Source organism: Primulina huaijiensis, chromosome 2, assembly GCF_012295235.1.
Source record: "Primulina huaijiensis isolate GDHJ02 chromosome 2, ASM1229523v2, whole genome shotgun sequence".
Lineage (NCBI taxonomy): Eukaryota > Viridiplantae > Streptophyta > Magnoliopsida > Lamiales > Gesneriaceae > Primulina > Primulina huaijiensis.
In genome coordinates, this window is record NC_133307.1 from 25,387,923 (window position 1) to 25,408,938 (window position 21,016).

General features: G+C 32.9%; 2 protein-coding genes and 1 pseudogene across 4 annotated transcripts; 1 reads left to right on the top strand and 2 right to left on the bottom strand.

Moving 5' to 3' along the window:
* The first annotated feature begins 1,154 nt into the window (after positions 1–1,154).
* Positions 1,155–5,423, top strand: LOC140970949 (sucrose synthase 5-like; annotated as a pseudogene).
* Positions 5,424–5,480: 57 nt separating this feature from the next.
* LOC140970948 (beta-1,3-galactosyltransferase pvg3-like) lies at positions 5,481–6,490 on the bottom strand. The gene has a single exon (XM_073432959.1). It carries the CDS (start codon positions 6,444–6,446, stop codon positions 5,520–5,522), a length of 927 nt encoding a protein of 308 aa, XP_073289060.1. The 5' UTR covers positions 6,447–6,490; the 3' UTR covers positions 5,481–5,519.
* A 5,690-nt stretch (positions 6,491–12,180) lies between these two features.
* On the bottom strand, positions 12,181–16,592 carry LOC140970951 (NAC domain-containing protein 54-like). Of its 3 annotated transcripts, none has more exons than XM_073432962.1 (7): positions 16,482–16,592; positions 15,973–16,224; positions 14,393–14,670; positions 13,940–14,212; positions 13,367–13,801; positions 13,188–13,263; positions 12,181–12,962 (listed from the first exon to the last, which is right to left on the bottom strand). In XM_073432962.1, the coding sequence occupies exons 2-7, from the start codon at positions 16,127–16,129 to the stop codon at positions 12,430–12,432; spliced, it is 1,752 nt and encodes a 583-aa protein (XP_073289063.1). In that variant the 5' UTR covers positions 16,130–16,224; positions 16,482–16,592; the 3' UTR covers positions 12,181–12,429. The 3 variants fall into 3 exon arrangements, with proteins under 3 accessions (XP_073289063.1, XP_073289062.1, XP_073289061.1); XM_073432961.1 differs by having other exon boundaries at positions 12,181–12,974; XM_073432960.1 differs by having other exon boundaries at positions 12,181–12,977.
* Between the last annotated feature and the right edge of the window lie 4,424 nt (positions 16,593–21,016).

Consider the following 21,016-nt stretch of genomic DNA (forward strand, 5'->3'; position numbering starts at 1 on the left):
TTTAGCGTCGGCTCATACGTAACGCCCAGGGATCTACTCGGGACCGCCCGTAATCAGTAATCGACGCAAAAACAATTCTTTCAAGAGAAAACACAAGAAGATGTTTAGAAAAAGGGATCCAAGCATGTATATATAGGACGAAAGGCGGGTGGCGGGCCGCGGCTGTAGCTAGGGCATTTCTCAAAACCCTAATTTGGGAATGAGGAACACCTCTTCACGCTTTAGAATATTTTAGCGACTTCTTTTTTTGCATTCTAGTAATAACGTTTTTTGGCAAACAAAGACATCCTTTCAACAAATTCCATATACAAATAAACAAATATGTTTAATAAAAAATTCACAAATAATATTCAACCTATGACAAAATAACAACAAATATTTTCAAAATAATTATTCATAAATTTATGTAAAAATTAACTAAACACAAATGCACAAAAAACCTAATGTAGTATATATTATTTATAGAGGCCGATTTTAGCATGAAATTTTATTTAATCTGGATTGTATAATGTATTTATGTTTTGAAAATTTTCTTGAACCCAAGTTGGAAAAAGTTCTCAAAATCTTTGATTGTTTATGTTGCTCATATTCTAGTAGTGAAAACAAAAAAAACAGTCACTTTGTACACGTGAAACCAAGGAAAATTCGGGGACATTTTCTTGAAAGTCTAGTAGAAAGAAAAGAATGATACCTAACTAAAATGCTTATAACAGTCAGAAAAGATTTACCTTTGCTCCCTACAAAAATATTGATTGGGTAATAATGTTTGAGCTTCACGATCATATCCATCAAACAAAAAATTCAAATTAATGTTTGAATTATTTTTTAAAAATTATGAATTCAATCATCTTAAAATATGTTAAATCCCCACACAACTAATTTATTTAATGTGTTCAACAAAGATTCCTTTCTTTTACTACCTGATGAGCAAAGAAAGATGTTCTTACCTCTCTTCCCAAAGCCTCTCTTTCCCTCAAACATGATGATTTTCCATAAACAAAGCTAATGTCATCCATATGTAAATTCCCACAAAGATCTTGAAATAACCCATAAACCAAATCTTATTTCTTTCAATATCCAAGCCTCACTATTATACAGCAAGACCAATCCAATGGCTTCTAATACACCGGCCTTGAAACGGTCAGAATAGGCAAAGCCGGTACCACACGAAGAGGTGCTTTGCTAAGTACATTGAAAAGGGAAGGAGATTGATGAAACTTCACCACTTGATGGGTGAAATGGAACAAGTTATAGATGATAAGGTTGAAAGGACTCATTTACTTGAAGGGTTACTCGGTTACATCTTGTGCACAACTCAGGTTTAAGAATCAAGTTTGATATTATTAATAGTACAATCTCTATTACATTGAATTGTTTGTAAATGCATACGATAGTTGATGAATCTTTCGAATATTTTTAAATAAGCTAACTCATTATTAAGTCTTACCAATAAGCATTCAGAACGAAACTGTTTATAGGGAGTACATATTGTGCTAAATTTTCAGGAAGCAGCTGTGGTTCCTCCAAATGTTGCATTCGCCATCAGGCCATCTCCTGGATTCTGGGAGTACGTCAAAGTCAATGCTAATGATCTATCAGCTGAAGAGATTACCGCAACCCAGTACCTGAAATACAAAGAGATGACCGTGGATGAGACTTGGTATTGACATACGTATAACATAAATCGTGTTTTTTTAAGTTTTTTCTCCGTGGCATACCATACAATCACATAAATAAATTTTTTTTGGGTTTGTTCTCCGTGGCATACCATACAATCTAGTTGTAGCAGTTTAATGCATTTCGAGGTCGATATGAAGCATTTTTTAAAAAAAAGATTATAACGTTTGATATACCAACATGGTTTTAAATTGCAGGGCAAATGATCAGAATGCATTGGAGATTTATTTTGGAGCAATGGACTATTCCTTACCTCATTTGACCATGTCTTCTTCTGTGGGAAACGGAGTTGGCTACATCTCCAAATTCCTTACTTCAAATCTGAATAACAAAAGCTTGGAAAGTGCACAATCTCTGGTGGATTATTTGCTCGCTTTAAACCACCATGGAGAAGTATGAACTAACTCTCATTTCTCATTGCATTAACTCTTCAAGACTTTTACCTTTAATCTAGCACGAAACAAGGAATCCAGTATCCTAGAACTTTATTTCTGCAAGATGAAAATTCCCTAGTCCTAAGGCTCAGGCATATTAGACTTCGTAGATAATACAAACTGCGCACATTCTATATTAATTAACTTTTGGCCTTGAATTTGCAGAAACTCATTGTAAATGAGACCCTCACCACAGTCTCAAGGCTCCAGGGAGCGCTAATCGTTGCTGAATTACTCCTCATCTCGCTACCAAAAGAAACACCTTATCAGAGCTTTGAGATGAGGTGGGCTTATCAAATCATCCCATGATTCTTCTTATTTTTGCCCCTTTTTATCCCTACTTTGATTCGAAAACAAACATATATTTTTACATTTGCTAATTAAATGCAGGTTTAAAGAATGGGGATTTGAGAAAGGATGGGGGGACACTGCTGAAAAAGTTCATGAAAAAATGCACTCACTTTCAGAAATCCTGCAAGCTCCTGATCCATTAAACATAAAGAAATTTCTTTGCAGGCTTACCATTATCTTCAACATTGTGTTGTTTTCTGTTCATGGATACTTTGGCCAGTGTGACGTTCTTGGCTTGCCAGATACAGTGAGCAGGTTGGAAAAAACTTAAACTCATGTCTAATTTTTCAAAACAAGAATATCCCCCAACCCTAGTTCTTTTGGACAGGTAGTTTATGTTCTGGATCAAGTAGGAGCTTTGGAAGAGGAATTTCTGCTAAGAATCAAGCAGCAAGGTCTTAACGTGAAGCCTCAGATTCTTGTGGTGAGTAGCAGAATTCTAAGCATGGGCGGACCCAAAAACTTAATCGAGGGTCTAAACTTACTGTATTTGGGGGCAACCTTTCCTGCTTACCTGAGAAGAAATATTTTCCTGAAATATGTAAGATTGGATCAGAAAATTTCGACATAATCGGTACCTGTGATGCAGGTTACTCGACTCATTCCAGATGCGAAGGGGACTAAATGCAACCAAGAACTAGAACCAGTTTTCAACACCAAACATTCCCACATTCTTAGAGTGCCATTCAAGACAGAAGATGGAATCCTCCGACAATGGATTTCTCGGTTTGATGTCTATCCATACCTGGAGAGGTTTACTCAGGGTTAGAAATCCCTTCTTGCACCATTGCTGAATCCGCCCTTGTCTGTGAGTCATTTTGCAACTTGTGTCTTTTTAATCTTTTGGTGTAATTCATTAATTTACAGGATGCTACCAACAAAATCATCGAAGTCATGGAAGGAAAACCAGATTTAATAATTGGAAACTACACAGATGGAAACCTGGTGGCATCTCTAATGGCTAGTAAACTTGACATAACACTGGTATCTAAAGATGATCCCTTCTATATTGGTTGAATTATAACTATTTATTTACCCAAGCACACACCAATATGGCTTGAACCGAGTATGGAAACCTCATTTTCGAACAAGGAACAATTGCACATGCTTTAGAGAAGACAAAGTATGATGACTCGGACATGAAATGGAAGGAACATGACACTAAGCACCACTTTTCGTGCCAGTTTACAGCTGATTTAATCGCCATGAATACTTCAGATTTCATAATTACAAGCACATATCAAGAAATCGTGGGAAGGTACATAGTTTTTCATCTCAAAGAAATTTTTAACTTTGGTACTATTTAAAGTCAGAAGATTACATTTGATAGTTGGATAAAGACTAAGGTCTAAGGTTTATGTTCGTGAAAACTGGAAACTTCTCCATTTTTCAGCAAAGATAGGCCGGGGCAGTACGAAAGCCACACTGCTTTTACACTTCCAGGGCTGTGCAGAGTTGTATCCGGCATCAATGTTTTCGATCTGAAATTCAATATTTCTTCTCCAAGGGCCGATCAATCAATGTATTTTCCTCACACGGATATACAAAAATGGTTTACGAACTACAGTGCTGCTATTGAAGAGCTGCTCTTTAGTAAAGCTGATAATGGTGAGCACATGTGAGTTTTGAGTTTCCTAAATATCTACAAGCAAATAATGATCCTTTGGTTGTACTTACTATCGGTGTTTCTTTTGAAAACAGTGGATACTTAGAAGACAGGAAGAAACCCATAATTTTTACAATGGCAAGGCTAGATATCGTGAAGAATATTACTGGACTAGCAGAGTGGTATGGCAAGAACAAAAGGCTTAGAAACTTGGTAAATCTTGTTATTGTTGGTGGTTTCTTCAACCCTTCAAAGTCAAAAGACAGAGAAGAATCAGCAGAAATAAAGAAGATGCATCTTTTAATAGAAACTTACAAGCTTGAGGGACAGATAAGATGGATAGCAGCTCAAACTGATAGACGAAGAAATGGTGAGCTCTATCGTGCCATTTCCGATACAAAGGGAGCTTTTGTCCAACCGGCTCTGTTTGAAGCATTCGGCCTTACAGTGGTCGAAGCCATGAACTGTGGATTACCAACTTTTGCAACTAATTAAGGTGGCCCAGCTGAGATAATAGTCGATGGCATTTCTGGATTCCACATTGATCCCAACAATGGAGATTAATCGAGCAACAAGATTGCCGATTTTTTCCAGAAGTCAAACGAGGATCCTTCCTACTGGAACAGAATCTCAGTCCAAGGGCTGCAGCGTATAAACGAATGGTAATTTTTGTATCAACATACCGACTACTATGTTTCATACAGAGTTAGATTAATTGCGGATTGCGAATAAATAGTGACTTTTTTTCTTGGATTTGGTTGAAGCTTACATGGAACATATATGCAAATAAAGTCCTGAATATGGGATGCATCTATGGCTTCTGGAAAAAGTTGCACAATGCTGAGAAACAGGCCAAAGGGAGATACATACAGACGTTTTACAATCTTCAGTTCAGGAGCTTGGTATATTATTTCTCCTTCAAAACATGTTTTATTTAACTGTTGATTGAATTATCTCGAGTAAGCAAGTTAATACTATCATGTTATAAAATCTGATGATTAGGTGAAGAATTTACTGAGTAAAAAGGATGATGAAACTCCTCAACAAGTGGAAAAGCAGAGGCCGAAACAACAGATTTCAAGAAGGCGTTCCCGGTCAGAAGTAAGATTTGAAATATCAATGCTACGATTTCTTGATTGATCCGAATTTAGCATCCATTTTATGTTTATTGTGGATTCATAGGTTGTTTCGATCATAATCAAGGTGCCTGAGAAGATGGTCGTGAAGATAATCGTATTCCAGATTCTGAACCAATGGACTCTTGGAATCCTTTACTTGACAATTATTAATTTATAGAAAACTGATGCGTAAACTATAAAAATAACGGTTAGAAAAATGAAGGCTATTTACATTTCTTTTATTTTTTTCCTTTCACTTTCTGTCATTAAAAATTTTCATCAGTTGATAAATAAATCCACGTTCATAAAAAATAAAAAAATCACACATTATAACTAAGACAATTCAACCTCTTTGGTAACATTAAAAAACCTAAGTACATGTAACCATTGATCCCACCTCTTTAGTCTATGAACAGCTATTGTATCTGGTATAAGATCATGTGAGCATCTTCCATTAGTTCCAGGATAATCATACATAGCTGGTTTGTTCGAAAACCGGTTCTTCGCCTTCTTCCCACTATCCAGCCACTTCCCGACAAGTTTATCCTCCGGTCCAAACGTATCATTCTTAGGAATCGAAGAGCTCCCTATCCATTCAACAAGATCCCAAGACAGAACAAATCCCATACCTGACATGTAATTTACGAACGGGTTCACACTAGGACAAGGGATCACAAAACCATAATAGGTGTCATTTCTGGGCAATGGATAGAGCGAAAAGGCGAGAGGTTTTAGCCGTAGATACACATCATCATCGGCTTTCATGACATAGTCATAACGGGTGGAGAGGACTCTAGGAAGCGTTGACAAATATGTGTAAGTCTTGCCCTGGTTCATGTTTTCATGACAATTGAGGATGATTATGTCGTTGAAACGCATGATCTCTAGCGATACAAGGATTCTTTGTTCGGGTTTTGTGAGGTTGCAAAAAACGAACTTTGTGTCGATTTTGGCATTGGGAATGGATTGGGTTTGAGTCCCGTATATGAGGCGAAGGAAGTGCCGGCGGTCATATGTGTCGGGACGGGTGAGGATTCCTATCAATAGGGTGAGTTGAGTGGATGTATTATGGAGAGTAAGTGAGGTGATTGAAGAATTTGTGAGAGGAGACTTGTATTTGATGTCGAAGAATATGAAGAAGATTAAGAGAAGAATTACTATGGAGGCTAATGTGGCTTGAATTAGTCTTATTCGAAGCATCCTAAGTAGTTTAATTCTTGTAAGGAAATGCAGTTCGAATGAGTTTATGTATTTGTGCATGGTAGGACAAGTAGTACTGAATTTTCTTGCTTTCTGAAAATTAGTTGGCGTTTTAATCTTGCAAATTGCTCATGAAAAGGAACCACTTTCAGATTGATGAAAAATGTGAGTTACTTGGGAAGACGAAGTATTTTAGGCATTAAAAATGCTTGATTCGTGGTACAGAAACATGGTTTTGGTGTTCTTGGGCCTTTACATATGTTTTATCACAATGCATTTGAAATAACCTCGTTTTGAGTGAAACTAATCTAAACATATAAACAAGTTTAAAATGAAATTTACACCAAAATCACGTCTTTCTCTTGATTTCCTCAAAGAATTAAATCTATAATATATGTATAGAAATATATCATATCATATCACATGCATTAATGGGTGCAATCAAATCGAGCATATTCAAAAAAAATTCGAATCGGTTGGAAAAATATTTGGTTTTTATTCAAATTTATTGAATTTGAGATAAATTCGAACATGTTCGAACAAGCATAAATTATATTGTTTTATAGTTCGTGAACTTCTATATTTTATTAATATAATAAAAATATATATTAAATAAATAGATTTCGAACATTTATTAATAGCTCATGAACATGTTCAAATCTTTCCAGCTGAACCAGAATAAAATGTTTTTATATTTTTCGAGTTTCGAATCGAGCCCGAACTCAAATAAATTTATTTCAAATCTTGAATTTTTAGCATGTACAACTCGATCGATTCGTTTTGTTTACACTTGTATACGTAACAATCCTAAAACTAATATTCTCTCATTTATTTAATTAAAGATTAAAAATTTAATATTGCCTTTCGAGCATTTATTTTCAGATAATATAAAATAAAATGTGAAAAATAATATTCCACCTCTCATTGAGTTTTCTATTTATTGGCATCTGAGATTGGTGGATCCATGGCAATGGATATGTCTCTATTGCACATTTTCCAGTGCCGATGCTTACCATTCCTTCCTGTAATATACAGATTTAAGTAAGGAGTTTTTATCCTCCAAATTGTTATTAAATGTTTTAAATATAATTCATTTAAAGAAGTAAATGTAAACAAATCCATTAGTTTGTCTCAACTAGGGGTTGTATTGGTCCTAGATTTTTAATAACTTTTATGGAATTTAAAAGTCTAGATGTATTCAATCTAGACTTTTATATGCTCTATAAAAATTTAGTGATATTCAATATAATTTTTTGTAGAATTTTAAAAAGTCATGTGATGTTCAAATTTAATGTTTAAAAACTCTACAAAATTTTATAGGTATTCAAAATGTCAATAGACTTTTAATGACTCCATGTAATTCTATTAAGTATAAGAAATAAAACCAAACGTACCACAATAAAATGTCAAAATATGTCTTTGATTCAACCTAAAAATTTGGATATACATTTAATTGAAAATCTCTCAAACTCATATAGTCAATAGAAACACTGATTTTCATTATTTTCCCATCCATATATTTTTTCTTTTAATTGTACTTCTTAAAAACATATTTTTTTTATTGCTAACAATAGTTTAAAATCAAAATTATTAGCAACATTCATTTTATTTTTGGAGTTCCAGTCACAAAACCTCATAAATTTAAAATTAGATTTAATAAAAAAAATTAAAATTTATTACACTAGATAACACAAAAATTATAATATTTTATTGACATATAAATTGAAATTTTAACATACTTAATACACAAAAGTCATGTAAAATAAATCTACAAGATTCTGTGAAAATCTTTAGAAATTTGCAAAAGTCAGTAGAAATCTATAAACTCCACAAAAATCTGTTATTTAAAAAAATCAGCAAATTTTCGCGACGAATACACCCCCTCTTTTTGAAGTTATTCAAATCATTTATTCAAATAAATCCTCAAATTCAAACCATTAGATCCAAACACAACGTAAAAGAAAAACAAAAACATACCTAGAAGAAGAGAATTTTGAGTGCTTTATCATATCTCCACAGGCTTTGATTAGATATGAACGCAAAGCAAGATATATCACTAAAATTCAAATTTTTGAAGAAAAGTGGAAGCTGTGTAGGATTGTGGATAACTGGTATAGGTTTCGCCGATCACCACATCCACTGGTTTGAGTGTTGACCCTTTCTTGTTGACCGCATCGTTACCTAGGCACAAATAATTCCGCTTAATCTACAGATTATAATTAATTAATGATACCCCGGACCTCGGATGGGCCCGTCCTACTCTCAGTAGCCCAAATAGTCAGTGGTTGGGAGGTCATCCGGGAGGTCTTTGAAGTCGACCTCCCAAGAACACCTGTAATCATGACAGAAAAGAGAGTGCAGACCTCCCGACCCGACCTCCCACGAGTTTCCGAGCCGACCTCCAATATGCTGTTATCGCGCCGATTAGACATACTTTGGCCGACCTCCCGAGCCGAGCCTCCAAGAGACCAAGGTTATAAGCGGACTCGTACCTATGAGAGCTCTTATTTAGACATTAATGGATGACCCATATAAATCCAGCCCAAAAAGGTAAAAACCATCAAGATCTAAGCAAATCTCACAAGATTTTGAGGATCTAAATCTATCAAAATCAGGACTCTATTTTTCTCCTATAAATACCAATTTTCGTTAATTGTTTATTCATTCATATATATATTCACGTTCTCTCAGCACACACATTAATCTCTCAGTTTTCTATTCTCTGAATTGAGCGTCAGAGAGGATACGTCAGAACAACCTTCTGGCCCCCTTCTAACGTTCTTGTTTGTGCTTCCAGATTTCGAAGGTCCGATCCGAGCTCCTCAAGTGAAGATCCGACCTCCCAGTTACCATCTCGGATTTCAGCAACATCAATTAACACCAAAAAATCATGTAAAATATAGTAATTATTTATTCATATAAATTTGTTATACACATAAATATGGATGTGAAGACTCCGCCAAAAATGCAAACCACAACTTCTCCACATGCTTCTTCCACCTCAAGGTAGGAGTTATGGAAGCAAAACATGGTGTAATCATGAGGTAGATTATGGAGATCGATAACGGGGTGATCATCATGGGGTAGTTTATGTAGATAATGGAGGTGATCATGGGAGATAACAATCACTCTTCTCCCTTATAAATACCCGACACTACCACTTGTAAAATTATACCAAGAATATTCAAGCAAATTCCCTCGTAGCATCCTTGAGGAGGTGAAAAGACAACTTTTTGAAGTGCTCAAACACCTAAGGGACCAAGTACCAACAAAAGTAAGTGGGTTTTTGCATTAAAATCTATATTTTCTTGAAAAAACCGACCAGTTATTTGTGTATGTTTTCAAAACATGAGTTTCTGAAATCCCATTATAAGATTATTGTTTTAGCACCGTAATTTTGAACTAAATGGTAGGAGTATGTATTCTGATTACTGACCAGTAACTACCCTTAGCTTGATTCCTGACTTCTTCATTACCGGTCTCACCTCTTAGAAGACTAACATATAGGAGACTGATATCAGTTCAACCATGAAAGACGTAATTCAATGCATATTTTAATATGAAATCATGTTCAGATACCTGTTAAGATATTTGGTTTTTGTTATACTTGTGACATTTATGTATTTTTGTATAAAATCTGTTTTAAAAACTAAGAGGATTATCCCCCGCTTACTGAGCGATTTCCCAAGTCAAGCACCCATTCCAAATAAAAATGAGAATTATAGAGGAGCAAGATCGGTTGAATTATGAGGCTGGTAGGAAGCAATCATGCCAGAGATGGAAGAAGAATGTTGATATTGTTAAAAAAATACTTATGATAGGATCTTAGTCTTTCGTAGTAAGAAAACTCATTATTGTGTGATTTAACATTTATTTAGTTTCTTTTCGCTGCTGTAATTTTATTTTAGTTGCAAAGACAATATTTTCAGTTTTTTATTGTATGAATAGATTTGTTTTATAATATTAGATATTATTAGATATTCACTAATTTAAATGAAAATAACACTTTGTAAAGAATAGGGAATCTAGCCCGTGAATAGAACTTGCCTTATTTCCTCTCGTCGTCACCCAAGTGATCAGTTTACTTGAATGGTTCAAATCATGTGCAACCATCCCCTACCACTTTCCCCGAATAAAATATAATATTTTTTATGGTTCCATTTTCTGAATTTTGTTACAAACTAGTAAGGGAAACATAGAGAATATCGATTTGCTTTATGCTACCAGGACTGCAAACAGAAACAACGCTTGTGTTTGTTTGGTATAAGAGCATTTTCACTTTACTCTCCTAGCTAATATCTAGTTTTATAAAGAAGAGTAGCAACAAAACGTTGTTATTATACACGTAAAGCTTGGGGATTTTTGTTGGTCCCACTTGCGAAATTTGAGATAATAAAATCCGAAAATAAATAATAAACTGGACACCGAGATTTACGTGGAAAACCCTTAAAAAATTATTAGGGTAAAAACCACGGGCAAGATGAAAAGAATTTCCACTATAATATTTTGTGGTGTACAACTCACTCACTGTGTTTCCAAAGAGAACACACACTCTCTTAATACAGGAGAACAAAACACCTCACAAATATTATAGAACTAAGCACTCAAATGCTATAAGATGAGAGAAAACTCGAATAAGGGATGATTTCAGAACGAAGGGGGAGCTCTATTTATAGAGCTACTTGACCGTGTGAATACGCGTTAAAAACGCGTATTCATATTTCCGCGAAATTTCCTNAGCTCTATTTATAGAGCTCCTTGACCGTATGAATACGCGTTAAAAACGCGTATTCATATTTCCGCGAAATTTCCTGCGGCCAACCCACGTTTTTTTCCCCTCAAATTATTTAGTCAGATTTCATTTAATGCACCATTTGCTTTTTGACAATTCTTCCGCCGACAATTTTCTGGTTACAACGTACATTTTAACAATACAAAATGGAAAAAAGAAAGAAGAACCAAGTGTTCTCACAATTCCAAAACTATAGAATTATATTCTTATGATGCCCCTTCAGACGGCAGATCCACTCGAGAGAGAAGCCCTATCGATCTTGAATTTCGTGAGTCGAAAAAAACGTGCTCGGGAAAATGGTTTGGTTAATGCATAAGCAATTTGATCTGCGGAGGATACATGTGAAAGCTGAAGAACTCTTTGTCGAACTTGGTCTTTGATGAAGTACCGGATGTGAACATAATTACTGAATAGTTTATAACCAAACAACAAAGTCATATAAAAATAGCAACTTCAGTTTAGTTCAGCTACTATGTTTGCAACTGAGCAAAATTAGTAGGGGACTTTGTTGTTGTTCTTTATTTCATTGAGTTATTGGATGTTCGGGAAGTCATCTAATTTGTCCCCGAATTCATGGGGATTTTCAAAATAATTACAACATTATAATTTAAAATATAACTTAAAAAAAAAGAGAGAACTAAGTCGATGTTACATACGTACATGAACTAAAACCAAAGGACTCATTGGTGGGTACAGAGGTAGACACGATTGGTGGGACATCATAACAAAACTATATATCACCTTCTCTAAATTTTAATTTTCATATAAACATAGAATAAGAAATACATTTTACATCCCTACATTTGAAAATTCATTTATATTTTTATTTTCGTCAGCTTAACAAACTCCTTAGTGAATGGTGATTAATGAACATATGCTAGATACACAATTCTACAAGATATGAGTCAGAAATTCACTTAGAATCGCATTCATGATAATAAAATTTCAAATAAAACGGAAATTATGAATTGGAAAAAAACACACCCCGCAGGTAGATGCTTCTGAATTTTACAAGTATATATTATAATTCACTTGAAAGGAAGTATGTCGACTATATATCATAAAATTACAGATGAATATTTAGAGCTATTAATACATTTTATCTTACCCCATCTTTCCTATACCCTGAAATAAATCAAAAGAGAAGGAAAAAAGAACCCAAATCTTAGCCAGTTGTTTTCTTACTTAGATTTTTCAGTTTGTTAAATTTAATCACTGGTCGAAATGCAATAAACCCTAGCGCAGGACGTTCTACAAATTATGTGAGAAAGGTGTTACAAGTAGTGCTAAAGCAAGGGCGAGATAAGGCTTTATAGTGCTCACAATCTCTTCACAAAAGCTCCATCCCTTAAAACCAATATTTGTACCTTTGTTTTCGTGATGACCATTTTCGCAACTTTGAATTATCAAATTCTTCAAACTCCAAGGTTTCACAGCTCTCAAAAACCCACCTAATACCGTGCTGCTTGAAAATGATACGAACTTATCACATAAACCCGAGTTCTTGCATTTTGTTATTGGGAACTGGTGGAATGCCACAGGGACGTTATGGTGGACTCGAACCGTTTTCGATGGAACAACTTTATGGTAAAATGTTTTGGGTGCTTGCCGGGTCGAAATCAGCAATCCATGATTCATTTGTATCTTCTCATACATGTCAAAGTTTGGTGTACTAGAAAAATCATCCATGTCTCCATCATCAACCAAGAAATTGTCGCTTGCTTTGTCATTGACTAGTCCCTCAAAGATCTGATTATTTTTGAATTCGTGGTTGCTTGTTTCTCCTACAATCACGCCTACTGGTATTATTCATATAATGAAGCTAGGTAGAAGTAGTTAGAGCAGAAAGGGAAATCGGTTGAATAAGCGATTCAAAATATTATATATAGGAAATGAGATTTTCAACTTCATAAATTTGAATGAAAATTGAGCCGGTGAAGAACTGATTTTTGGTATTCATAAAATTTCACATATAGGACATGTCGGAACAACTAAAAATGTGGACTAACCTTGGAAGTCGTGATCTTCTCTTTGAATAGTTGAAATATTTTCTATCGGCACATTCTTGAATTCATCCGAAAAATTCTGTCAAAGGACAAGATATCGATCGATGTTACGTCAACGAAATCATTCCTAAAGTTTTAAAACTTGAAAAGTTTAAATGTTTCTGCAGCAATTAATTAATCACCTTATCAAATTCTTTGTTTGACATGCCCACCCATCTCAAGTTCTCTACCATTCTTTCCGGATCAAAAGCTTCATCCTTTTCCTTGATTTCGATGGGCTGATGAATATGTTCTTCTCTCAAGTTGCTCGTATATCTCGAAGAACCAATGTCCGGAATAGTTGAGTTACCACCATGAATAAAGAATGAAAAATCATCAGTAGCTGCGTAAGTTCCCCCAGTCCAAGCATCATGATCTTGAAGATTATGCGAAGCTTGAGCGACGGACAAGATTTCCTCCAAAATGTCTGTTTGATTTGTACTTTGATCGTCGAACATAGGACTCGGATGTGAAAACATAGGATCTCTAGAAAAGTCTGCCTGTGTTAAGTGCTGTACTTCTAAAGGAGGAAGTGAAAACCGGTGTTGTAACCTTGCACACTCTAAAGCTACGTCAACCTGAAAAAATAGAAGAAAATAAAATCAAATTTGTAGAATAATCAAATAACAGTTTATTCTTCCTATCCCACCAGCCAACCTACCATCATCTTGTCAAAAAACATTTATATGATCCTTATACAATTAATAGGGGAGTACCTTTGATGGCGGATATGGTATAGGGTTGCAATTGGAGTATGGATTCGGAAAGCTGAAAGCCTCTTGGGATAAGTATTGCATCCATCTTGCATCACTTGATGGTCCAGCTATAATATTATCAGCATCCTCCCCGGAGTTATAAAGATGGTGATGGTGATGATGATCATTTATACTCGAGGACCGATCGCTTGCTAATGTTACGTACTCGTCTCCTATTACTTTTGGCCCCATGTTCAAACTCTTCTTAAATATTCGGCATAAAGCATATGCATCCTGGAGATTAATATTTTCGGAAAACTAAGCAAATCTGATGTAATATTAAAATAGTCAACCGATCTTATTATGTACTGAGTTAATAACCCATTCGTTGTCATAATATATGTTCATTATATTCTACTTTTTTAAAAACCATAATCAAGTTCGAAACAATGAAAATATGGATCCAAGTTTCACCTGGAGGCCTGTATTTGTCTCGCATTCTCTTTCGTCGAGACGATATTCGTGCATGACCCAATCCGTTCGGGATCCATGAGGTGCCCTCCCTCTGTAATAAACTAGGGTTTTCTTCATGCCTACAGCCCTCATCTGTGAATTCACCTTCCTATCCTTTCCCGTGGCCTTCCAATATCCCGCTTTCGTGGCTCGATTAGTCCTCGAACCATTGGGATATTTACGATCTCGGGGGCTAAAAAAGTACCACTCAAGATCTTTGCTTGGCAACAATGATTTTCCTGCGTACCGTATAATTTCTCACTGTAAATTTTGTGTTCCATAACCTATTCAAATGACTCGACGTGCATGTGAACTTACTATATTTGTGACAAAAATAATTATCTATGTGATTCAAATTTCTTTGCATGAATTGAATATAAATTTCTTCATCTAAGAGAATCAAAATGATTTAAATGGATTTTCTTGGAGTCGTTACATTAAACTAAATTAGGACAAAAAGCAGTGGGTCTTGTAAGATATTTACTATTCAATCGATGTACGTTCTTTTTATTTGCTTTTTGACTTATTACATTACACTATAAAAAAGCTGTAGGGACCATGCATGATTAAGCAATTTCCCCTTTCTCCAAGGGTAACACTATGGAAAAAATAAAGCTAATTTTTTTAGGGAAAAAATAAAACTAATTATTCTTGACCGATAAATCGGAAGTTCTTAAGGGCTACTTTTTGAAATTTAAAGATCTAACTTAATGATGTGTTTTAACTAAGGTTTTCAAATCCATAGATTTCGATTAGTTTATTGTTTATAATGAAACAATTGATCAAATCTTAAATCCATACATTATTTTTTTACACATTAGTAATACAAAATAAAATGAATTTCAAATGATAAATTTCATACTCGAGTATGTCTAAATTGTAACACTATTATTAAGACAGATGATAAAATTGAGTCAGTCTATGTGATGCTTATAATTTACGGAACCATATGTATACTTATAAAAAAATTATACCTATTCACATATAGTATTATCGAATTCGGGTTTGTGATTTTTTCTTGATATGCTACCGATAATTTAGTTAAATGTGGTGGGTAATATATATTGTTTTGAGGATAAATTTATGTTTTCAAAAATTGTCATGAAATCTCAAGATTTAAGAGTACCCTGACTCTCTGCATCAGGTGACGATTTGTGGCAGATTCCCTCTGGAAATATTTTCTATGATTGTATAATATGATAAATAATATAAATTTTGTAAAATAATTATACCTTTCTTCATCTTTTCCTTTAAACTAATTTTGACAAACTTCTCCGATTCTTAGCCTTTGATCATAATCAAAGTATAATGTTTTTGTCTTGCGTAACACCAAAAAAACACAGAAAAATTACATAACCTCAATATTATACATACATATATATTTATTTATATTTATTAAAATATTATGTCTAATTATAGAAAAATTTTCATTACAAAAATGGACTTTTCATGGTTCCCTAGATCTAAAATAGACGATGTGATAGTATTTTTTTTATTATTATTACAATAGACGATGTGATAGTAATGAATACAATATGTACCTGGCAGGTCCCATGGCTCACATTTGTAGAGATCAACCTCAGGAATGACTTCAAGCTCGATTTTTCGACCATTGATCTTCCTCTTCAGATAATATGCAACAAGCTCCTCATCCGTCGGATGAAACCGGAAACCGGGTGGCAATGAAACCGGGGCCATTGTATATAATGTACTGATGAATTAACGAAGAGAACTTTCTGGCCAGCCTCGGACCAAAAACAAGAGATCAGACCCCTCCTAAATATTATGGACACCTTTATATATATAGAACTGTCAAAAATTCCCACAAATTAAAAATAGATAACCAACACAAATCATAGTCCAAATACATGTTTTGAATATAAAATCGTAAACGCACACATATATACACATACAAAACATATGTCAAGAAAATAACTAGTGAGCATGACTTTACGTAGTAAACAGAGATGAACGTGGAAATTCAAATTTCAAGTCGAGAAAAGGACTGCTATAACTATTTGCTTTTGGAGAAGAGAGAATAAGAAAGAACCTTAGTTGGAGAAGTTCCAAAACGAATTGGAAGAGGGGGAGAGGTTTGAGAAGCCGGGGTTGTTGGGGGTTTTGATAAGAGAACAAAAAGAGAAAAGAGTTCTTACAACGAATAAAATATTAAAAAGCTAATGTGGGAAGCTGCCACCCCCTACAACCATTTCACTTTACCTTTAAGGAAAAAATATACCATATTTATTTTATTTTTAATTAATTTTTTTGCTTTAATTATTAGTCTTTTTTCTCAAGCTCTCTTTAATTCCTTTTCCTTGATCCCTTTCTTTGAGTTATGTGTGATACAAACTCAATTTGTACATTACATAAATATGTGTGAATACAGCAATTTTGTTCACCCAGATTATACGTACATATATATATGCCAACTATTTATCTGTCAAGATATTTATAATTTAATGCAAAATAATTAATTTGTATCTTAGAAGAAATGTTTATTTTTCATATATAATAGGTAGCATTATGATCCTATTCTTGGGACATGTGCTTAGTTGGAATCTGAGGTTGCCTGTTCCACGTGGGTAACTAACATGTCATTTGATGCATTGCCCACATGAATTAAACTGGGTTTGGTTAGGGATCTTTAATTTGCTCCAAACTCAAACAAACAATGTTTTCATTTGGCGGCTTTCTTTACTGTAACATCTCAACAAGAATATGTTCTTTTTTGCATTAATTAATATTATATATATGTGTGTGTAATACGGAACAATGATTTTTTATTTTTGTTTTTCGAACAATTAATGATTGTGATTATAGTGCGGAGATAGAAAATTAAACACGAGTTTCATCCTCGATTTAATATGTACAATATCCATTTTTAGATGGTATGTTTTATCTTATCTTATATTTTCTGTTGAAAATTGTTTTTTTGGTTGACTAAGATTGCTACTCCGAGTGTATAAATTTTGATGCATGTCTTAGTTGATCGACTAAAGCAAGATTAATTAAAGATATAACCACACATAAGAGGAAAAAGATTAATTTCCCATTTAATACATGTTTTAAAATTTTGGGTTATAACACTTTTTGCAAGTTTTTATATTTTTGATAAGGTACGTCCATGCATGTGTCATAAATGTTTATACTTTGTTGCTCGATATATTCTAGCTCGAAAACTTTTGATTGGCTGAAATTTTTTTAAATGAAGTATTATTTATGTTAAAAAAATATTTTCAATTCTTAGCGAGGCAAATGGAATATGAACTTTATATAATCACAAAAATTCTTGTGAGATGATCTCACGGATCAATTTTGTGCAGATACGGATAAAATATTACTTTTAATTATAAATATGAATACAGTTGTCACATCTCACGAATAAAGATATGTGAGACCATGCTTCATTGCTTGTGTGCCTAATTATGAATATTAAAGAGCAATATTTAATAATAATTATAATAAATAAATAAAAAAATATTCTGGTCTCTTCTGGTACGTGTTAATTATGACATGACAAAATTACAGTGTACACTTATCACGAGTAATAATTTTAATTATAAAAATCAAGATATATGTAACTATACAATATATCATTGATAGAGAAAAGACTCAACAATAATGGAATGTTCAACCCGAATGAAACCCAGTACCAAATCTTACATGATCAGAAAACAGTGAATAATTTGGGACATGAATGTCTAAAACAGAAAACTTCTTTCGTCTTCTATGCACTGAGTTGTTACAAAAATCAAACAACATTAAAAAATCCCAAATCTCGTAACTTTAGGACAATCTAGTTTCATTTCAATCTGAAATTGGTCCTAACTAGCAATTACATATCTTATCTTCCCTATTTCAATCAATTCAACTGACCAAAAGTCCAACATGGATCGAAGAACAAAACCCAGTAGCTAGTGATCGTCGTCCCTTATCTTATAGAACCTCCAAATTCGTGGGAGACAGCTGAATTGAGAAAGAAGTGGCAACAACATGCGTCTGAGTTTTTTCTTCAGGCCGATTGGTTTGGTTTGTCTGTTTTTTGTTTCGTGGCCCAATTGGGTCAACCCATCTTTCTAATTTTTCTAATTTCCGATATTTGATTACTAAGAAAATAATGGGTTAATTTCTGATGATTTACTGATAATAATAAAATATGGATTTTTTAATTCTAAAATATGGAAGTAGGCTAAAAGTTGATAACTTATCTCCATTCAACTATACACTAATTTTCAATATTATTACATTCATATTTGTGGCTAATCAAGTTCATGATTTACTTATTCAGATTATTTTAGTGAACTAATAAAATTAATGGTATATTTTTTGGGTCTCACAATTATAATTAACCAAAGAGCAATTGTTTGTTGTTGAACATTTTCCTGTGTTCCAACATATCAATATCATATTGTGAAAAACTAATTATATTTATATTTAGGAATTAGTTTTTAAAACTTTATTATTATACCTTAAATATAGTAGAAATAATTTGGTACTCAAATTATTAATAAATTATCAAATTGATACACGAACTATTGAAAATAACTTAATCGATACATGATAAGCTAGAAATTAAACTCAATTTTATTCTTTCGATTAAATGGCATTTTAAGTCCAATATTGTTATTAAAATTCAGCTAGTTGCACATTTTACTTTTCAAGATTATTTTACTGATTTAAATTATAAAAATAAATTAATATTTATTATATTAAATAAAAAAGAAGAAAGTTATATATAACGCATTCAGAAAAATCTTCAACGTGAAAGTTATATATAATGCATGAAAAACAAATCTCTTGGGGAAAAAAAAAAAAAAAAACCAATCACATATGACAGCCGGAGCATCGACATTACAACGCGTGAATCTCACTCATTGTTTTGATTTGCATGATTGTGATTGTCGAGAGTTTCTGGACTGATTTTTATGCATTTTTGACTAATTTAATGATTTTTTTTAGGGAAAGTTGGTGAAAAATCCCCAACCAAAACATTTATTTGGGTTCACTCCCTACCCACAAAATTGTGGTACTATGTCATACAAATTGTGGTACACTTCATGTGGAAATGTGGTATACTTCATGTGAAAATGTGGTACTAAAAAAGTACCTAGGGACTGAACACAAAAAAAAACGGCGGCTGGGGAGTTAAGTCCAATTTCCCGTTTTTTTTACTTGTACTTTTATTTAAATAAAATAAATATTTAATTTATTATATTTTTATCAATATATTAAATTATATTTTAGTTATGTATATGATTTATTTGTTGCGTTGTAAATTTATTAATATATAATTATAATATAGATAAAGAGAAAAATATCATTTTATTAAATATTTTTGAAAAAATATATTATACTTGAGTATATAATTTATTAATATAATTTTATTTTTTAAATTTTAATCAATAAAGTAATGGTGAACGATAAAACGTTTATCTAGTTGCATTTATTAATAATATTGGACTAAAATTTATTTAAGTAAATGGTAAAATTGACTTTTTAGCTTGGTCATGTACCAATTAAATAATTTCAATAATTCATGTACTAATTTGACAATTTATCATTAGTTCGTGTATGTTTCTACTCACTTTAAATTATAAATTGTATTTTTATAATTGTTGGTTAATTTTCAAACAGATTTTATATTGTATATTTTTTTCACTTTCATGATATATATTTTTTGTCCATTATTGCCATGATACTTTGTATCAATTTATTTATAATATATTTTGTTAACGTTTAGATAGATTTGCATGCAAATCCGTTTCAAATCCATCTTTTTAAATCAATTAATTGTTTTTTCCTCTGAAAATGTTGAATTTAAATGATTTTTTTTATCAAACAAAACGGCTTCTAACTCCGTTTACACTCCACAGTTATTCTTTTATAAAAATTTCATCTCAAATCCATCACATATTTCGTCTCAAATTTCTTTTCAGACATTATACAAAGTTTTAAAAATATTTTTTTTTTTTTGTAATTCCATAGCAAATTTGTCTGTAATTTATATAAATCTGAAAACATACTTTTTTTTTCCGTTTCAACTTGAATGGTTTTTTTAAAAAAAAAAAATCATTCAGTTTGTAGTGCATATATATTTATTTCTTGCTTGTAATTTCATCTTAAATCCATTTCAAAAATTATTATTTTTGAATTTTTTTAATATACACACACACACTCAATTGATATACATACATACATTATTAAAGTATTTGAACTGATAACGATTAGGAATGATATATCTCAAAATTTTAACACTGGAGTATGATCGAAGATACAGATCCATCTCGATCTTTCCAACAGATTTGCATGATATCATCGAATCACAAAAAATTTGCATTTTATTAAATGGTGAAAAGTTGAATTAAACAATGCACGAAAAGAAAAATAATTTTCGGCAAAGAGAACCAAACATTGCACGGAAAGAAAAATAGTTTTCGTCAAAGAGAACCAAACGATGCTTTCGATACACCCAAAGGACGGATTTTGGTGTGATCTTAAACAAATTTTTAGAAGAATAATTTCAGACAAATTTTGGTATGAATTTTCATGTGTATTATGTGATTGTGCATCGACATATATATA

Bases quoted from the DNA above. Each gene is read 5' to 3' on its own strand.
- LOC140970951 (XM_073432960.1), bottom strand. From the start codon at position 16,129: ATGGCCCCGGTTTCATTGCCACCCGGTTTCCGGTTTCATCCGACGGAT. The intron at 13,264-13,366 runs GTGATTAATTAA...GTCCTTTGACAG, and splicing joins CAAACAAAGAATTTGATAAG to AATTTTTCGGATGAATTCAA. The intron at 12,978-13,187 runs GTTAGTCCACAT...GAATAATACCAG, and splicing joins AGAAGATCACGACTTCCAAG to TAGGCGTGATTGTAGGAGAA.
- LOC140970948 (XM_073432959.1), bottom strand. From the start codon at position 6,446: ATGCACAAATACATAAACTCATTCGAACTGCATTTCCTTACAAGAATT.